This window comes from Onychostoma macrolepis, chromosome 10 (genome assembly GCF_012432095.1).
Source record: "Onychostoma macrolepis isolate SWU-2019 chromosome 10, ASM1243209v1, whole genome shotgun sequence".
In the NCBI taxonomy this organism is placed as follows: Eukaryota; Metazoa; Chordata; class Actinopteri; order Cypriniformes; family Cyprinidae; genus Onychostoma; species Onychostoma macrolepis.
In genome coordinates, this window is record NC_081164.1 from 22,222,587 (window position 1) to 22,242,058 (window position 19,472).

General features: G+C 32.8%; 2 protein-coding genes across 2 annotated transcripts; one reads left to right on the forward strand and one right to left on the reverse strand.

Moving 5' to 3' along the window:
• Nucleotides 1-354: 354 nt before the first annotated feature.
• On the forward strand, nucleotides 355-8,567 carry ykt6 (YKT6 v-SNARE homolog (S. cerevisiae)). The gene is made up of 8 exons (XM_058789321.1): nucleotides 355-621; nucleotides 1,176-1,297; nucleotides 1,390-1,472; nucleotides 2,238-2,338; nucleotides 2,798-2,902; nucleotides 3,034-3,099; nucleotides 3,264-3,365; nucleotides 6,106-8,567. Exons 2-8 carry the CDS (start codon nucleotides 1,194-1,196, stop codon nucleotides 6,139-6,141), a joined length of 597 nt encoding a protein of 198 aa, XP_058645304.1. The 5' UTR covers nucleotides 355-621; nucleotides 1,176-1,193; the 3' UTR covers nucleotides 6,142-8,567.
• Nucleotides 8,568-9,263: 696 nt separating this feature from the next.
• ddx56 (DEAD (Asp-Glu-Ala-Asp) box helicase 56) lies at nucleotides 9,264-19,333 on the reverse strand. The gene is made up of 14 exons (XM_058789313.1): nucleotides 19,190-19,333; nucleotides 17,743-17,904; nucleotides 17,488-17,642; nucleotides 16,697-16,867; nucleotides 15,246-15,336; nucleotides 14,918-15,159; nucleotides 13,538-13,675; nucleotides 13,340-13,453; nucleotides 13,079-13,173; nucleotides 12,452-12,528; nucleotides 12,276-12,365; nucleotides 12,094-12,199; nucleotides 11,917-12,008; nucleotides 9,264-9,572 (listed from the first exon to the last, which is right to left on the reverse strand). The coding sequence occupies exons 1-14, from the start codon at nucleotides 19,244-19,246 to the stop codon at nucleotides 9,492-9,494; spliced, it is 1,671 nt and encodes a 556-aa protein (XP_058645296.1). The 5' UTR covers nucleotides 19,247-19,333; the 3' UTR covers nucleotides 9,264-9,491.
• Between the last annotated feature and the right edge of the window lie 139 nt (nucleotides 19,334-19,472).

Consider the following 19,472-nt stretch of genomic DNA (forward strand, 5'->3'; position numbering starts at 1 on the left):
TATATGATTTTTATGATTTAAATGTATTTATTAAATTAGTAGATATAATAATTACCTGTTTATATGAACCGTTTTGTTTTGTTTTATTATTGTTATGAAATGTACAAATATAAACAAAAATAAATGACTTCGGGTTTTTTTTTTTTTTTTTTTTTTACATATTTTAATATAATATATTATTATATACAGTTGGATGTAATGCAACATTTACTTTCTGCCCACGGCTCTCAATCAAGTTGAGAGGTCTACAGACACATGTCAGGGACTTTTATTTTCTCTCTGTCCGCTTTTACGGAGAGACTTTTGTTTGGCACACGTCAGTTCCTGTGGTTGTGCATAAAGGACTTTTATTTTGAAATGCCGCTTTCTGCCAGCTAGCAAGTTTCAGAAAAAAAAATCCTCGGATAGTTGTGAGCTGATTAAATACCTTCAGTAAACGCGGACTATTCTGGATGCCAGTGATATTACAATCCATAATACAAATAATAATCATTTTCAATTCCGTAATAGCGTTCCAGAGACACCGCTGTCAGTTTAGACAAATAAATAAAAGTAGTTCTGATCTGTTTAGATTAGCTGTTAGCGGATTAGCTTCAGTCTTGGCTGTTTTACACACAGCAGGTAAGAATGACAATTCATTATGTATATATACAATGTCACATGACTGCACCTGTTTAAGAAAGATTAAGATTAAGAACGATTATTCTGTCCACATCGTGGTATTTCAGAGCTAGCACGACTGCTAAGCAGCTGTTAGTCATCACCAGCCTGTTGAACTATATTGAATCATTGTGACACATCTGCTTTATAAACCTTTCGATAATCGGATCCTATGCTTTCATGTTTTGGGACCCTCTTCAGAGGCCCTGTATGGGCTGATCTGATAGATATGGGTGTGGTGTAGCAGTTCAAGATCAAGATTGCAGGAGAATTATGTGTATCTGTTTTAGGGTCTTAGGGTATTTGAATAATAACGTTATCTTTAAATAATAATAAAAAAAAAAAAAGAAAACACAAAGGTTGATTCAATAGTGTAAGTCGCTCAGTATAAAAATCATCTGCTAAATATGAATAATCAATCAATAAAAACAGTACTGAATCAACCTATGTGCTGTATTACTATGATTATTCCTTGAAATAAATAATGTGTTGTTTTTGTTGTTGTGTCATTGCAGATCCTGTTCAGAAACACCATGAAACTCTACAGTCTGAGCGTCTTGTATAAAGGCTCGACGAAGTCCAACCTGCTTAAGGAGGCGTATGATCTGTCATCATTCAGTTTCTTCCAGAGGTCCAGGTACAATATCTAGAATACGCTCGTTATATGCTTTTATTAAGCTACAAAACCGCTTTCATTGCAGCGGACTGTAAACTGTTTTTGTTTTGCAGTGCACAGGAGTTTATGACGTTCACCAGTGCACTGATTGTTGAGCGTTCAGCATTAGGAACCCGTGCGTCTCTCAAAGAGCAAGGTCGGTGATAACATTATCAAGATGAAGTCTTATTAAATGTTTGCCACTGGCCTAATTGTAGCTGTTGAGTTTAATTACAGACTAGTTATTAGGTTCACTATGTCATTAAAGCACCAAACTGATCAGACGAACTACTGAGAGCCATTTCCATTTAGTAGCTTTTATATACTGCGTGTCTGTATACATTTTTAGTACGATTAATTAAACTAAATGAAAACAAGAAATGTTGCCTTGGCATCTAGCTGAAAAAATAAGTTTTTAATATTTCATTTTAATGTTTATTTCAAGTCTGTTTATTTGAAGGTTTTCATTCTACTTTCAAATGAACTGACAAGCATTTACGTAACGTCATTTCTATTGAAACTTGTATGTCATGTATTTAAATGTATTTGTGATTCTTAATGTATTTTTTTTTAATTTTTAGTGAAGTTACAATTTTATCAGGTAAAATTATAATCGTTATTATATCATTTAGTATGTTAGTCAACACGTTAAAATAAGTGTGCAAAACAACTTAAACATGATTTAAAATGTAATTTAAAGTAAAACATTTAATTTGACAGTACAAAGTACAATTAAGATCGTAGTCATGAAAGTGTAAGTACGCTTACGTGGCTTTTTATTTTAGTAAAATTATATTGTCTGCAAGTGTAGTTTTTGTAAAATAAACTTTTAAGATTTGAAGTGCATATTCAATACAATTACACACATTTTTTTCATAACTGCAGTGGATTAATTAATTTGTTTGTGTGTTCCCTCCGTTAGGGTACTTGTGTCACGTGTACGTTCGGAATGACAATCTTGGTGGTGTTGTGATCGCAGACAGTGAATATCCCTCCAGAGTCTGCTTCACTTTACTTGATAAGGTGCGTTATGTTGCCTATCTATCTATCTATCTATCTATCTATCGATCGATCTCACTTAAAGAGTTATTTAGTATAATTTTGCCAGAAAATGAGAGGATTGCATGGTGAGACTGCATGGCTTTTAAAACTATTTTACTTTAAAAAATAAAAAAAAAGATTTTTAAATTAAAAATTCACACACACACACAAAAAAAACTATTTCACAAAAAACTATACTTAAAACCTTTAAACTTTTTAAAAATACTTCAATATTCAAAATATTTAAATCCTTCAAACTTCAAGCCATGTGTTATTAGTATAAAGACTTATACAAGTTTCTAAACAATATTTATTTTATGTGCAAATGTGCAAATTTCAATGAAAAAAAGGATGTCGTAATAAATATAATTTAAAATAATAATTTTTTAATAGTTAGATATGACCAATTTCTCTCTTTAATGGTTTTGTGGTTGTCTGCAGGTGCTGGATGAGTTCTCCAGACAGGTGAACAGTATAGACTGGCCTTCTGGTTCTCCAGCGACCATTCAGTACACAGCACTGGACAGCCATCTGGCTAGATACCAGGTGAATTATGCTCACTAATAGTGAAACTAGCTGTGTAGTGTAATGTCAACATTGTTGATAAAGGCAGTTTAGTTTAGTAAACACAACACATTTTATCACCCATAACAGTTTTAGCATTTCCTGTTTTACAGAATCCACGTGAGGCTGACGCTATGACCAAAGTGCAAGCAGAACTGGATGAAACCAAAATTATTTTGGTAAGCAAATAATGATGTGAACATTCTTTAATACACACTTTTTTGATTGTTACAATCATCTATTTCACCTGAAAGTGAAAGTGTGCTGTGATTGTACACATAGAAGAGTTTGTTTGCATTTAATGCATTGGCATTTGTATTTAATTTAATATGTGCTTCTCCAGCACAATACAATGGAGTCACTGCTGGAGAGAGGAGAGAAGCTGGATGATTTAGTTCAGAAATCTGAGCATCTGGGAAACCAATCAAAAGCCTTTTATAAAACGGTCAGTACTTTACGTGCATATGAAACACAGCAACAGAACATTCGATTTATTATGATGTTATTACTGTTATACATTTGAAAGCTTCATTAGTGGTAGTTTCTAAAACACTCACTCTTGTTATTGCTCATACTCATGGCTAGTGATTTGAACGAATCCCTAAAACCAAGTATTAAACCTAGCAGCTACCATAAGGCAAGACACCCGAGATGAATAACATAAAAAACTAGTATATATTACCTTATTTGCAGAAATGTTTACAATTCTAAATGTAATCAACTGCGTATTACACGTTTTCTGAAATGTTATGATAAATATGCAAATGAGGGATTATCTAATTATCTAATTACAAGGGACACTATTTGCATATATTTCCAGAAAATTAATGTGAACATTGGATAAAGCCAGGTTCAAAATTCTTATTTGATCTTGTTGACACATTAAAGTTAAAGTTTTTTTTACAAAAGAGATTTTGGATTTCCATAATTCAGAAAATGCTGTCAGTAGCCAGAAAAAAATAATTTTCAACATGTTTATAAGAATAAGACATGTTATAAATAAGTGTGAATAATATATGAACAAATCCCCCTATAAAAATGTTAAGAATATAGATTTGAATAAAATTGTAAAAATTGGTTTAAGTAAGTACTACTGAAGTGAAGAAAAAACTAATTTTGCGAAAACATCCTCTAAAGAAATGTATTGTAATTGAAATCTACAGATGCAAATAGTTAAAGTCAGATTCTAAATTATTGTTTCATCATGTTGAAATATTAGAATTAAAGATTTTTACAGAGAGGACTTTGGGTATCTGAATTTGGGTAATTCAGCATATTTTTAGGAATAAAGTGCTGTATAAAACCAGGCGAGTGATATATGAACAAACCCTTCAGTAAAAATCTTCAGAATATAGATATGAATAAAACTGTAAAATTTAGTGTATGTAAGTGCTGCTGAAGTGGAGAAAAAACTAATTAAAAAGCCCTTCAAAGATATGTGTTATAATGTAAATCTATAGATATAAATAGATAGTCTAATAATAAAACCTTTGTGAATGATTATATGTAATATGTATTCATAAGTACTAGGGATGTAACGATTCACTTAACTCACGATTCGATTCGAGTCGCGATTTATTTTACTTTGTTTTACTTTTTTACAAAATGAGATTTAAGACAAATTATAAATTAAATGTCCTTTTATTATTGCTTGGACAAAATGCAGCACGTTTCTTTTGTGAAATTGAAATATAACACTATAATAATATACTAATATAGCACTTGCATGTTGTTGCTCTTTTGTTGGTTTTGATTGCTTCTATTGTCCTCATTTGTAAGTCGCTTTGGATAAAAGCCTCTGCTAAATAACTAAATGTAAATAACAAAACTAAATTGAAATTTTAAAACAAGCTCCAAATCAACTAAGTAACACAGATAAAAGAAATCTCTTCATATAAACAAAATAAGGCTTTGTCTGTGCTCTTTCCATTTAAAATTAGAGGGAACCACTGCATTTTAATCATGATCCAAACAAAGATCCTGCATACATGCAATATGAGCAGTTTATAATCTGAATTAGATTGTATAATTTTGAAATTTGAAGCAAAAACAGAATGGTCTGACTTCAGTTTTGTGAAACTACTGTATACATAAAAAATATCTGCATGAAATGAAACCGCAGACGAGCTGAATGCAGATTCACTCTCTGCCAGCAGGTGGCGCTTTAAGCGTTTCCTTGGTTTCCGCTGTAAATAAAGCAGCGCTGCACTTATGAACTTTAATATGCATTATACAGAGGCAAGATGAAAAGAAAAAATACCATCTAAACTTTTCTAAAGACAGTAAGTTCCCCTCAGACATACACTCATATAAACTCCTACCACTAATTGAATCGCGATTTGTTTAGCATCTCAACCGATTTGAATCGTCACATTTGTGACCCTGGACCACAAAAGTGTCTTAAGTGTCAATTTTTCAAAATTGAGATTTCTACATCATCTGAAAGCTGAATAAATAAGCTTTCCATTGATGTATGGTTTGTTAGGATCAGACAATATTTGACCGAGATACAACTATATGAATATCTGGAATCTGAGGGTGCAAAAAAAAAAAACAGAATATTGAGAAAATCGCCTTTAAAGTTGTCCAAATGAAGTTCTTAGCAATGCATATTACTAATCAAAAATGAAGTTTTGATATATTTACGGTAAGAAATTTACAAAATATCTTCATGGAACATGATCTTTACTTACTAATATCCTAATGATTTTTGACATAAATGTTTTTGGGGTCATTTTGACCCATACAATGTATTTTTGGCTATTGCTACAAATATTCCCCAGTGACTTAAGACTGGTTTTGTGGTCCAGGGTCACATATATGAATCGATTTTCAACTGGCTCACGGTTAATTGTTACATCCCTAATAAGTACTACTGAAAGAAAAAAAAAAAAAAAAAAATATCCTTTAAAGATATGTATTATAATTAAAAAATCTACAGACACAAGATAAAGTTGAATAAAAAAAAAAAAAACTTAAATATGCATTTTGGATGCTTTCTTTTCACTAGTCAGAAACAACACACATCATGAAAGGCCAAATAGCCCAAAATCTCAAAATTGTCCAGTGTCTTTCCTTAAATACCACATTGAAAACACTGAGAAAATTGCCAATGTGAATGGGCAAGCGCTCACATTTTCTTCAAAATATCTGATGTAATGTTGATGTTTTTATGTTTTATGTAGGCACGCAAGCAGAACTCATGCTGTGAGATCATGTGATCGCGTCAAAGTCTCTGATTGGACTGGACTCTTCGGCCACCTCTCCCCTCTGGTTTTCTATTTTCCCCTCTCTTTCTCTCTGTCCTGGTGTGGGCTGGTGCTTTTATCACACAGCAGTCATAGTGAATACACGAGAGGGCCGATCCGACATTATACAATAATGGGCTCAGAGGGGGCTGATTTCCCATGATGCACCACACTCACTCTGCCATTGGTTTTCATGTTGTGTGAGAACTTGATTTTCTTCTTGACGGTTCCTCAGGGTCTGGCACAAGCTCAAAACAGATCCGGATAAAAGCATAGAGGGGCTCGAGTCAAACGTCCCCGCTGTGCCTTACTTTAGACGCAGGTGTGTTGATATCAGACTGTTGAAGTAGCCTTATCAACAGAGGACACGTGAGTGAAAATGCTGCAATCTCTGTATTTAGACTCATCATTTGGCTTTGGCAGTTTTGAAGCGCCTTGTAGAGTGAACATGTAGCGTGAATTCTTTTTAAATGTGAAAACAGTAAATAATGTGTCAAGTATTGATGTTCATAACGTTCGGATTCTCAATATTGTGTGTAAGTGACTGACCAAATGAAATGTTTCAGAGTCTGTTTGTGAACAATTCTAATGCATTTTTGGTTTGGAAATGTAAATAAATGACTGAATTGTATCGGCTTTGGTTTCTTGCATCAGTTGTAATTGCAATTTGGTTTTTAATACTTAAGAAACATTCCTGCAATATGTACAGTTGGTGGTTGATAATGAACATGTTGTAATATTTGAGAGTAATAATAAAGCCTTAAAGTGTGGTTTGGTGTGAAATCAGCCCCCTTGATCCTCGTGAGACGGTAAACGCAGTTGTGAGTGTAAATCTGTGCTGTGTTAGTGATTGGTCACATGACTCTCGCTGGACCTCTCAAATGCTGTATCCAATCTAACGATGCTTTGCTGCTAACAGCCTGAAGGCCCGACTCCTGAGTCCTGGTTTCAAGTTAATGTGCTTTTTCTCTTTCTGTAAAGCTTAAATGTACATGCACAAAAGTTTGGGTAAAACCAGCAGTATCTGGGTGAACCTGTCAAGATCATGTCCAGGTCTTATTTCACCCTAAAATCAGAAGAAAATCTATTTTGTTTAAAGACAATCTCGTTTTAGACCATTTATGTTTTTGCATTTTGACAATTAAGAACAAATTTTCCCCAATTTGTTATATTAATGACATTTTCGCACTGAATTGCCATGGGAATGTTCTTCTTGGAAAAATAAGTTAATGCATTCTTTTAAAATGATCTTTTTATTTTAAGTTCTATTTATATTTTTGCATTTTGACAATTAAGAAAAATCCACCCCCCCAATTTGTGATATTGACATTTTCAAACAATTTATCAAGAGAATGAAAAAAAAAGAAAGAAAATAAGTTAATGCATTCTTTCAAAAATAATTTAATAATAGGATTTTTAAATTCTATTCTGTTTTGATTTTGGAAATCTCATAATTAGAACCTTTTGTATTTTGCATTCTGACGCTTAAGAACAATTTCCCCCAAATTTCTCCCAATTCTTGATATTAAAGACATTTTCTCATCATTCTTTCAACAATAATTGCTAGGATGTTTGTATATTTGAAGGTGTATTTTGTTTTGATTGAAAAAATCTCATAATTGTAAAGTACTTAATATACTATGAAATTTATTAAACTGCCTTTACGCTTATTTAAATGAAAGTTTAAAAAAAATACATCTTTATACAGTAAAATAATAATGTATTGCACAGTTATGTTAAGAAAAAAATGTAAAAGTCTGGAAAATGTCTTACAGTAATGAGAATTTGGGGTTAAAAGGTGCAGAACTATTATGAAAATAATGTCAAATTACTGTCTTAAAATATGCATTACTATCTTTAAGAAAAGTAAAGTTTCCTTTTTTTTTTTTTTGAGGTGAAATATGACCCAAACATGTCACTTTTTGTGGGATTCACTCATCTTGTCTGTCCCAGCGGGCACTAGAGGAACGTTTTGTGTGATTGGCGTGTTGAACTGGGGAATCTGCACATCTTAAACTCATCACAATGACACTAGTGTTGTGCTTTTTATACGTCAGTAGAGGTGGACTGAGAGTGTCGTGTGTGTAGATGTTGATGTTCAGTTGGGGTTTTTCAGCACATGAAACATGACAGTGTGTGTTCAGTCTGTGTGCTTCTATCTGCCCTCGGCAATGTACAAGTTACACTTCATGTGTACGACTAACTAACTAACTAACCAACTGCTGATGTAGTGTGAGACTGTTTGAGGTGCCTTTTTTTGGTTATTGCCGAATCATTGCCAGCTCATTTTAGAAGAACACAATCGTTAGTGATGTTTCAGACTAGTTGTTCCCTTCACATACTCATTAACTGTACAAAAATTTAATATGTTGACTAATAAATATTTGGCAGTAACAAAACACGCCTCATGTTCATCGGTTTTTAACCAGTAACCTGTGCTATATAACTAGTCATGTGATCAAATGAGTAGTTGATGTTGAAATCAAATTACAACTGCAGAATCTTTGTCCATTTCTCCATTTTATACAGCTGTAAAAGGTTAGTATTAGCTGATGAACTATTCAACTGTTAATATGAATATGAATAAGAATAAATCTTATGAAACGTGTCCAAGTCATATTTCATCTCAAAATCAAGACACAAATAAGACATCATATATTTTTAAACATATTTTGAGGACCTTTAAGTTGTTTTTGCATTATTTTCATTACATTTTCTGCCTGAATTCTCATGAGAGTTAAATGTTCTCTTATTTAAAAGAAAAAGTACTGAAAAAAAGCTTACATTTTAAAGCACTTATATACCATGATGCTGATTTAAATGAAAAGTAAAAATAAGACATTTAATTAAGCCTATTTTGAAGACTATTAAGTTTTTTTTTTTGCAGTGACATTTTAATTTTCTCCATGAATTCATATGAGAAATAAATGTTTTCATTTGTAAAAATAATAAAACATGTGGATGCATTCTTTTGACAATATATAATTATATATAATAATTTTTTAAATTAATTTGTTAATTACTTGTGCAATGTTGTCCAAATCAGCTGAAAACATGTAGCACTAAAACTTTATAAACAAAATAACACAAGACACTTTATGAAGTAGAGTGTTAGTATTAATGAAACATAAAATATTACATGTTCAATATTCATCTAAATCATTTCACACATGCAGTGAGACAGGAATCCTCATGCACGTCTGATTCTGATGAACTTTATGATCTCGACCGTTACAGTCACAGTTCAAAGTATCCAGAAGACTTGTGTCCGGATTTCCTCAACTTCCCAATCCAAACCCAATGTCTCTCAGGCTCTTCTGCCATTAGGATTTCCCAGCCTTCTTTTCACGTTTCTTCCTCGTGTAGTGAAAATTCTTCAGTGGATTTCTGCCTCTGAAATTCTTCTGCAAATGCAACATAAATGAAGAGCGCCATTACAGGATCTGTTTGTACACACAATTCAAGTCCTGTCAACATTATCATTTTTAATTTTCAAAAATCATGTTTTATTATTATTATGTCATCATGTTTTATTGTGTGTTATTGTGTTAGTTTTTTAACTTATTTTAACTTAGTTTGAGAAAAAAAACTTGTTAAAAACGGAGTTATCTGTTTTTGGAAATTAACTCTTCATATATCTTTGCTTAAATTGAAGTACTTAAAAAATAAAAATACTACATGAACATTTCATAAAATAATATTAATGACACAAATTACTAAACCTTTAACTGAGATTAAACTGAAAACAGAAAATTTATCATCCAATTCAAAATAATAAAAAATATAATAGTATATCAATACTATTAAAATCACTGCTGCCCAACTAAACAATATGGCATTATTACATCAATATGTAGATAAAACAGTGAGCGAAAGCTTTAAACTGTTAAAGTGAACGATTTGTATTCTCATCTATAAATAAAATAAATTTAAAAAGACAAATATTTTTTGTTAATTGAAATTAAGTGAAAATTAAATATTAAATGAAAAGCTTAAATGATATTTAGAATAATAAGTACTCAAAATTACTAAAAAAGAAATGCATATACATTAGAGTTAAATAGAAATACACACACACATACATATACAATCATGGCCAAAAATATCGGCACCCTTGGTAAATATGATCAAAGGCGGCTGTGAAAATTAATCTGCATTGTTAATCCTTTTGATCTTTTATTTAAAAAATTCACAAAAAAATCTAACCTTTCATTGGATAATAAGAATTTAAAACAGGGGGAAATATCATTATGAAATAAATGTTTTTCTCTAATACATATTGGCCACAATTAACGGCACCCTTTTATTCAATACTTTTTGAAACCTCCATTTGCCAGTTTAACAGCTCTAAATGTTCTCCTATAATGTCTGATGAGGTTAGAGACACCTGACAAGAGATCAGAGACCATTCCTTCATCCAGAATCACTCCAGACCCTTTAGATTCACAGCTCCATGTTGGTGCTTCTCTTCAGTTCACTCTTTTTGAGGTTTGTGTTTGGATTATTGTACGGTTGGAAGATCCAAACATGGCCCATTATAAGATTTCTAACAGAATCAGTCACTTGTTGATTTTTTTATCTGTTGGTATTTGATAGAATCCATGATGCCGTGTGTCTAAACAAGATGTCCAGGACCTCCAGCAGAAATATAGGTCCACAACATAAAAAAAACAGCAGTATATTTCATTGTACACATGGTATACTTTTATCCCGTGTTCACCAAACCCATCTTGAGTGTTTGCTGCTAAAAGCTCATTTTTATGTTTCATCTGACCATAGAAGCCAGTCCCATTTGAAGTTCCAGTCGTGTCTGATAACTGAATATGCTGGAGTTTGTTTTTGGATGAGCGAGGAGAATTTTTCTTGAAACCCTCCCAAACAACATGTGGTGATGTAGGTGCTGTTTGACAATTTTTTTTAAGGTTTTCTGACCCCGAGACTCAACTATTTTCTGCAATTCTCCAGCTGTGGTCCTTGGAGAGTCTTTAGCCACTCAAACTCTCCTTCTCACCGTGCATTAGGACGATATAAACACATGTCCTCTTCCAGGCAGTTTCATAACATTTTATGTTGATTGGAAATTATTAATTATTGTCCTGATGGTGGAAATGGGAATTTTCACTGCTCTAGCTCTTTTCTTAAAGCCACTTCACTAATTTGTGAAGCTCAATTACCTTTTGCTGCACATCAGAAATATATTCTTTGGCTTTTCTCATTGTGATGGATGATTAAGGGAATTTGGGCTTTGTTTTCCCTCCTATTTATATTTCTGTGAAACAGGAAGCCATGGCTGGATAATTTCATGTTCATAATCACCCTGGAGTGCTCAGAATGGGAATATACTTCAGAGATATTTTACTCATAAGAATTTCTAGGGGTGCCAATAATTGTGTCCAACCTGTATTAGAGAAAAACATTTATTTCATAATGATATTTCCCACCATTTTAAATGCTTATCCAATGAAAGGTTAGATTTTTATGAATTTTTTTAATAAAATATCAAAAGGATTAACAATGTATTAATTTTCACAGCTGCCTTTGATCATATTTACCAAGGGTGCCGATATTTTTGGCCATAACTGTATACGTATATGTATTTGAGAGAGCTTAACTAAAATGAAAACTGAAAATACAAAAATTGCACAATTAAGCCCAAAGCTATTAACCAATGTGCCATTACTATATAAATATGTAGATATAACTTCTGTTTGTACACTGTTCAAATACATGAACGATCTGTATTCTCACTTTAAAGCTGCTCAGCATCACGCCACCTGCTTTATTCTTCTTTCTCCTCCGTTGTTTCAGAGGATTGACGAGGCTTTTCAGCGCCGTGGGGACTGAAACGGACATGAAAATGTGTTTTGACTATCTATATGTCTATGTATCATATATACAGATCAATAAAAAGGTATAAATTGTTACCCAGGTAATCGGGCACGTTCTTCAGGTGAGGTTTGATGACAGCGGGATGAAGGTCTTTGTCGTGTCGCAGCAGCTGCAGGTCTCTGGGATTGTCTTCAAAGTACGTCTGTCACACATAAAATCAATGACAACCAATCATTGGATATCAGACATGAACTGCTTAAAATGAAGCAATGACAAACCTTGAGTTTCTCTGAATTGAGCAGCTCCTGTTTGATCTCCTTCAGTCTGGCCTCCTTCACTGCCTGCTTCGTCACCGATCTCATGGCATCCTGGGTAAATTAAAGCACAAAAGAGACTCCTCAGGTGAACCAAACCACAAACACAGCTTCAGTGCTGCGTGAGGACACAAACATACCCGACATCTGTATCTGAATCCCTCGATTTCCTCCATTTTGAACCCGTACGGCTTCAAAACACTGTCATGTGTGCTGTCTGAAAACAAACGAGGAAAAATTAATTTGCTTGTACTTTATAATAATTCAATATAATAATATTATAATTTTTATCTTAAATAGTGCTGTCATGTGTGTGTGCTGTGCATGTTTATTAATTACACATAAATACACACATGCATGCATTTATATATTTATAAAAATACGTTATGTGGATATTATATTTATATATAATATGAATTATATGAATATAAATATATACATGTAAATATTTTCAAAATATATAATGTATGTCTGTAATTATATATGCATAATAAATATACATAGTACACACATTTTATGTAAACAAAAACTTTTATTTTGGATGCGATTAATCACAATTAATTGTTTGACAGCACTAATCTTGAAATGTACAACATTCTTTTCAGCCAATATTTGTGTAAAATAAAAAAATTATAAATTGAAGGGATATCCAAAGGGCCCATATTCTACTACACAATACCAGCATTCTATTTACAATAATTGTTAGTTTATAATATTAGGTATTTAACACCATGAGCAGGCATAATTTAGCTTCCTGTGACTCTTACCTCCAGTAAGAGCGTTTTCAACCTGCGTGAGCATGGGAATTTCTGTATGCGATATGAAGGACAGCGCGGTCCCAGGATTATCCGCACGAGCCGTTCTGAAGAAAAGCGGGAAAAATCAGTATTGTTATTGTTAACTAAAACGATTCGCAATCAGTTTTCATTCATTTAAATAAAGCTGAAAATAACCAAAAAAAAAAACAAATATTAGACGAAAAATAAATACTATAATAATACAGTATACAGTAATAATTCTCCGCGCACCTGCCGACGCGGTGGATGTAGGACTCAACTGAAGTGGGAAAATCAAAGTTGATCACATTAGACACGTTGTGGAAATCGATTCCTCTGGAAACACCATATTCCTTGTCTTTTCCTCTGAAAATCAGTATCAATATTTAATACAGACATAATTTCACATGCTCAAATGTTTTATGCATTTCTACTGCTGGGAACTCTTACTTCTTCCCAAAGTTCTTTTTCTTCTTTCCTTTCTCCTGTGTTTTCTGGGAGCATCCTGCGGGATTCTCCAGTCCCTGTTCGTCTGTGGCGATTATGTAATTGTAGAAGCCTTGATTAAACTGAGTGATAATGTGACACCTGAAAAACAAAATAAAAATTATTTAAGGGCATTAAATGAAACAAGAAAACAGTATTCGCTACACATGCAACATCTGCAATGTGATGTATTTATATAATTATACATGTTGCTGGTTAATATTATTTTTCTTAAACCTTACGACCTTGGTTACATCAGCAGGAGAGAAAAAGTTGCTTCAGAGGGGATTATAATTATGACTTTTTTGTGAAATATTATTAAAACAAACATTAACTTTATCTTTACAATAAACTGCATAGATAAACTGTTCATGATAAGAGCAGTGCAGACTTTAGTATTATTTATATACTATTATAGTTTTATTAGTGCTGTCAAACGATTGATCAAAAACAAAAAGTTTTTGTTTGCATAATATATGCATGTATACTGTGTATATTTATTTTGTATATATAAATACAAACACATGCATGTATACATTTAAGAAAAATGTTATGTTTATTAAATATATTTATATATAATAAAATATAAGAATATAAATGTATATACATGTAAATGTTTTTAAAATATATACTGAATGTGTGTGTATTTATATATACATAATAAATAAACAGTACACACACATATTATGTAAACAAATATTTATTTATTTTGGATGGGATTAATTGTGATTAATCATTTGACAGCACTAGTTTTTATTAATATTTTAAACTTCAATTTTAGCTTTTGTTCTTCTTACTTCTATTCATGTTTTACTTTTTGTTTCCATTTGTATCTTTCCATTAACTAATTTCAGTTCTTCAATTCAAAATTATTTCTAATTCTTGTTGTTTCATCTGATATTTATATTTCATTTCATTTTTATTTAACAAAAATGTTTTTAATAATAATCCTGGAAGTGACTTGACACGAGTGTTATCAAGGCATCAGAGTTTTTGTTCATATTTTGAATTAGATTTTATTTTTATATTTTATATTTTGAATAGAATATTTTTGAAATATAGTCTATCTCTCTCTATTTTATTTATCAGGTTTTGTTGATTTAGTTTTAGTTGTAAAACTAAATGAATGTGTGAATGTTGCCTTGGCAACTAAGTAAAATAATTATTTTTCTTTTTCATTATTTTATTTTAGTTAATGTACTGAAACTTTACATTAAAAAGCAATAACAACATAATTTATAGTTTTAGTTAACGATAATAACCCTGCAGATGGTGCAGAAATGCCACCCTGCAGCTTTAAGGAAGTAAACAGTGTGACTATTGATTTCTACTCTCCTCCCTCACCTGGAGTGAACAGGCAGCTCAGAGTTCAGGACACAAGCAGGGATGCTAAACTGCTCCAGAAACAGCTTGAGCCGGTAACAGCGGTCCACGTCGCTGACGAAAACGAGCGACTTCCCTTGAACCAGGCCGAGCTTCAGGAGGGTGTAGATGAGCAGGAACTTTTCCTCCTCCTCACATCGGACGCTGTACTGCTGGAGCTGAGAGCTGTCTGGCAGCTGAGAGCCCTGGAGCTTCAGCGTCACCTGCGACAGATGGACAGACAGACAGAGAAAAAGCATCAGATCCAGCCAAACACACGAGCTGCTGGCGCCAATGCTACTGCACTCACAGGATTGTGGAGGACCAGCTCCTTCAGCGCCTGGACGTCGTCATTCAGCGTCGCCGACATGAGGAACGCCTGGTAGATCTTGGGCAGGTGACTGCAGAGGTGAACACAGACAAATGTGACCCTGGACCACAACACTTAAGTGTCTTAAGTAGCACGGGTATATTTGTAGCAATAGCCAACAATACATTATCCATTTTTCTTTTATGCCAAAATTTATTAGGATATTAAGTAAAGATCATGTTCCATTAAGATAATTTCCTACTGTAAATATATCAAAACTTAATTGTTGATTATTTATATGCATTGCTAAGAACTTATTTCGGCGATTTTCTCAATATTTAGATTTTTTTGCACCCTCAGATTCCAGATTTTCAAATAGTTGTATCTCAGCCAAATACTGTCCTCCTATCCTAACAAACCATACATCAATGGAAAGCTTATTTATTCTGCTTTTAGATTATGTATAAATCTCAATTTCAAAAAACTGACCCTTATTTGGTTCCGTGTCACAAATACTAGATGCTGGACCTTTATCAGGGTTTCTGCAGGTTTATGAAGGTAAATGTAAAGGATATGTCCACTTCCAGAATAAAAATTTCCTGATAATTTACTCACCCCCCATGTCATCCAAGATGTTCATGTCTTTCTTTCTTCAGTCGCAAAGAAATTAAGTTTTTTTAAGGAAAACATTCCAGGATTTTTCTCCATATAGTGGACTTCAATGGTTGCCAACAATTTCAAGGTCAAAAATGCAGTTTCAATGCAGCTTCAAAGGGCTCTACACAATCCCAACCGAGGAATAAGGGTCTTATCTAGCAAAACGATTGGTCATTTTCTTGTATATATATTTATACACATTTTAACCACAAATGCTTGGCTAGCATTAGCTCTGCGATGCATGCACGTCTTTATTAGGTTATATTGGAAAGATCACGCATGATGTAGGTGGAAGTACCGACCCAGTGTTTACAAAGCAAACATGCAAAAAAAAAAAAAAAAAGGTAAAACAACAATGTCGGATGGTTTTAAAGTTGGAGGAGAAAATGAGATGGAGTTTTTAAACGAAGTACAAAGACGAAGAACTAACTGCGCGTGACCTTTCCAACATGATTACGTAATGTATGAAGACGTGCATGCGCATCGCAGAGCTAGTGCAAGCCAAGCATTTGTGGTTAAAAAGCATCATTTAAATTATATAATTATATTAAATGCATTAAAAACTGCATTTTTGACCTTGAAATCGTTGGCCACCATTGAAGTCCACTACTGTATATGGAAAAAAAAATCATGGAATGTTTTCCTCAAAAATCTTAATTTCTTTTCGACTGAAGAAAGAAAGACATGAACATCTTGGATGACATGGGGGTGAGTAAATTATCAGGAAATTTTTATTCTGGAAGTGGACTTATACTTTAAGACATATATTGCACGCCGTTAATGAAAATGCGTACCAAAGCAGGCTTTTCAGGTCCGCTTCAAACCCAAACGAGAAGACAAGATCAGCCTCGTCGATGACCAGCATCTCTAATGAAGACTGAAGCTGCAGGTTCTGGGCGTTAATGTGGGCTTGAACACGGGACGGTGTGCTGACCACAATGTCCGGCTTCTCCATTAAAATCGGCCTGAGAAAGACAAACACATATAACAAATATTTAATTGCACTTAGAATGAGCTGGGTTTAACTTAAGCAGGGTTATTATTGTTACCTAAAACTATAACTATTGAAAACATTTTTGGAATTTAAATAAAACTGTAATAAAATATAAATATTAGATGAAAAACTTGTACAGAAATTAGAAATGTTGCAACTAACTGAAATGAGTTTAAATTTAAGCACTAAAATGACTAACTTAAAAAATAAAAAATAAATAGTAATTAATAAGTAGTAAGTAAGTAGTAAGTAATAATAAATTAGTAAACTAATAAAAATGACAAAAGCACATAACAAAATTACTAAAATTAAAATGAAAAATAAAAACATGAAAATTAAACCTAATTAAAAACACTAATAAAAACTATAATAGTATGTAAATAATATGAAATTAAACATTTTGAATCTCCCAGGCTTCAAAGGTTGTTTTTATGAAATTAATGATTAATAAAACACCCATTCTTAAATAATTTCAGAGCAAATACATACATTTCAAGACATATGTATATGTACATATGTATATATATTGTAGATATAATTCCTTTAACCTTTTTAATTAATTTTTTGTTTTTGTTTTGCTGTAGTACTGACTTCTGTGCCGATATATCTGCTTTCCCGGAGATGTCGGCCACTCGTACGTCTCTGCCACAGAACGCAGTGAGCTGTCGGATCATGGTTTGCACCTGCTGGCCCAGTTCTTTAGTCGGGACCAGGATTAGAGCTCTGACGGCCTGCTCACGTACAGTCTGGACACATCAACGGCAACAATAAACTGTATGTTATATATTTGAACTGACTCCTCTGTCATTGAGACCCAAGTTAAAATAACTCAAAGCCAAGTGTCACCTGTTTGGACGTGAGGATTCTTTGGATGAGTGGGATCGCGTAGGCTGCGGTTTTTCCTGATCCGGTTCGAGCTCGGGCCAGCAGATCTTTGCCCTCGAGCGCCAGCGGGATGGCTTTCTCCTGGATGAGGGTGGGCTGGGACCAGCCTAAATCCGCCAGAGCCTGAGAAACAAACAAACACAGCTTCACATCCCAGTCACTAGTGGACAGCACTAATAAATACAGCAAAAATGTTTTATTATTTTGTGATATCAACATGCAGCGACAGAAATCGTGTGAAGCACATCAGAAATTCAGTTTTTACAAATTTACTTATATTATTTATTTACATATATACAGAAAGAGAGAAATCTTATTTTCCAAAATATATTTATACTTGTGTGTATAAAATAATTAAAAAATGTAATGTATTTGTAATTAATTCAATTATATTTAGATTTATATAAATAATTAACTAATATGTAATCAATATTTTGCAATTTTTCATTTTTAAATCACGTGTGCATACATACATATGCGTGTGTGTGCATATAAATAAATATTTTTCTTTTTTTAATTATTTGTGCATACATATTATGTAAATGATTTAGGTTTTATTTAAATGATAACAAATGCAAATATATGCATGTATATTTGTAAGTAATACATTCATACATACAAACGCCTACATACACACACACACATATATATATATATTAACGGTGTCAAACGATTAATCGCATCCAAAATAAAACTTTTTGTTCACATAATATATGCCTGTATACTGTGTATATTTACTTATATATATATATATATATATATAAAACACATGCATGTATATATTTAAGAAAAAATATGTAATGTTTATATTAAATATTTATATATAATATAAATTATATAAATATATATGTAAATACTTTCAAAATATATACTGTATGTGTGTGCTTTTATATATACATAATAAATATACATAGTACACAAATATAAATTATGTGTATATATATATATATATACACACACACACACACACACACACACACACACACACACACACACACACACACACACACATTCATCACTTGTCAGTCATTATCAGTTGTGTAATAGCAAATTATCATAGTTGTACTGTATTAACAACAGTTATTTGGTCAGGAACTAGTAACCATATATAGTTAAACACAGTTATACAAGAAAGGTATGTATGGGAAACTTGTTGATACAGAAAGAAACGTTGGCATAGACCCTAATAAAATAGGCAGAATAAAAATAATACAATATTTAAGTATCCAATAAGAAATATATCATGTATTCTATTTCAGAAACGACCGTGCTCATGTTAGCATGTAAACATAATGTTGATCCAGACACGAACTACATTCAAACCGCACAAAACAAACAGTTAATATCCTGGTGTATGGCGTTTCGAGGTAGACAGACATTATATTAATAGCACGACTGTATATTTTACCTTTAACAGCCGATCATCTAAGCCCATCTCATGAAAGTGCAGCGTATCCTCCTCCATCTTCACACGTGTGTTTGCGCACAGACGAGCGAGACGTTAAACCCGGCTGCGCCTCAGCGCCACCCACGGTACCGGAGGAGAACTGCAGGTCAAACCAAACAACGTCGCTTTCATACAAATACGACCGCCTATGAAGACTAACAAAGTCTAGAAAACAATTAAAGAGTTTGTAAGTCACGTTTAATGTTTTTGTACGGTCTCTCGTGTTATATTTACAGCCAAAGGC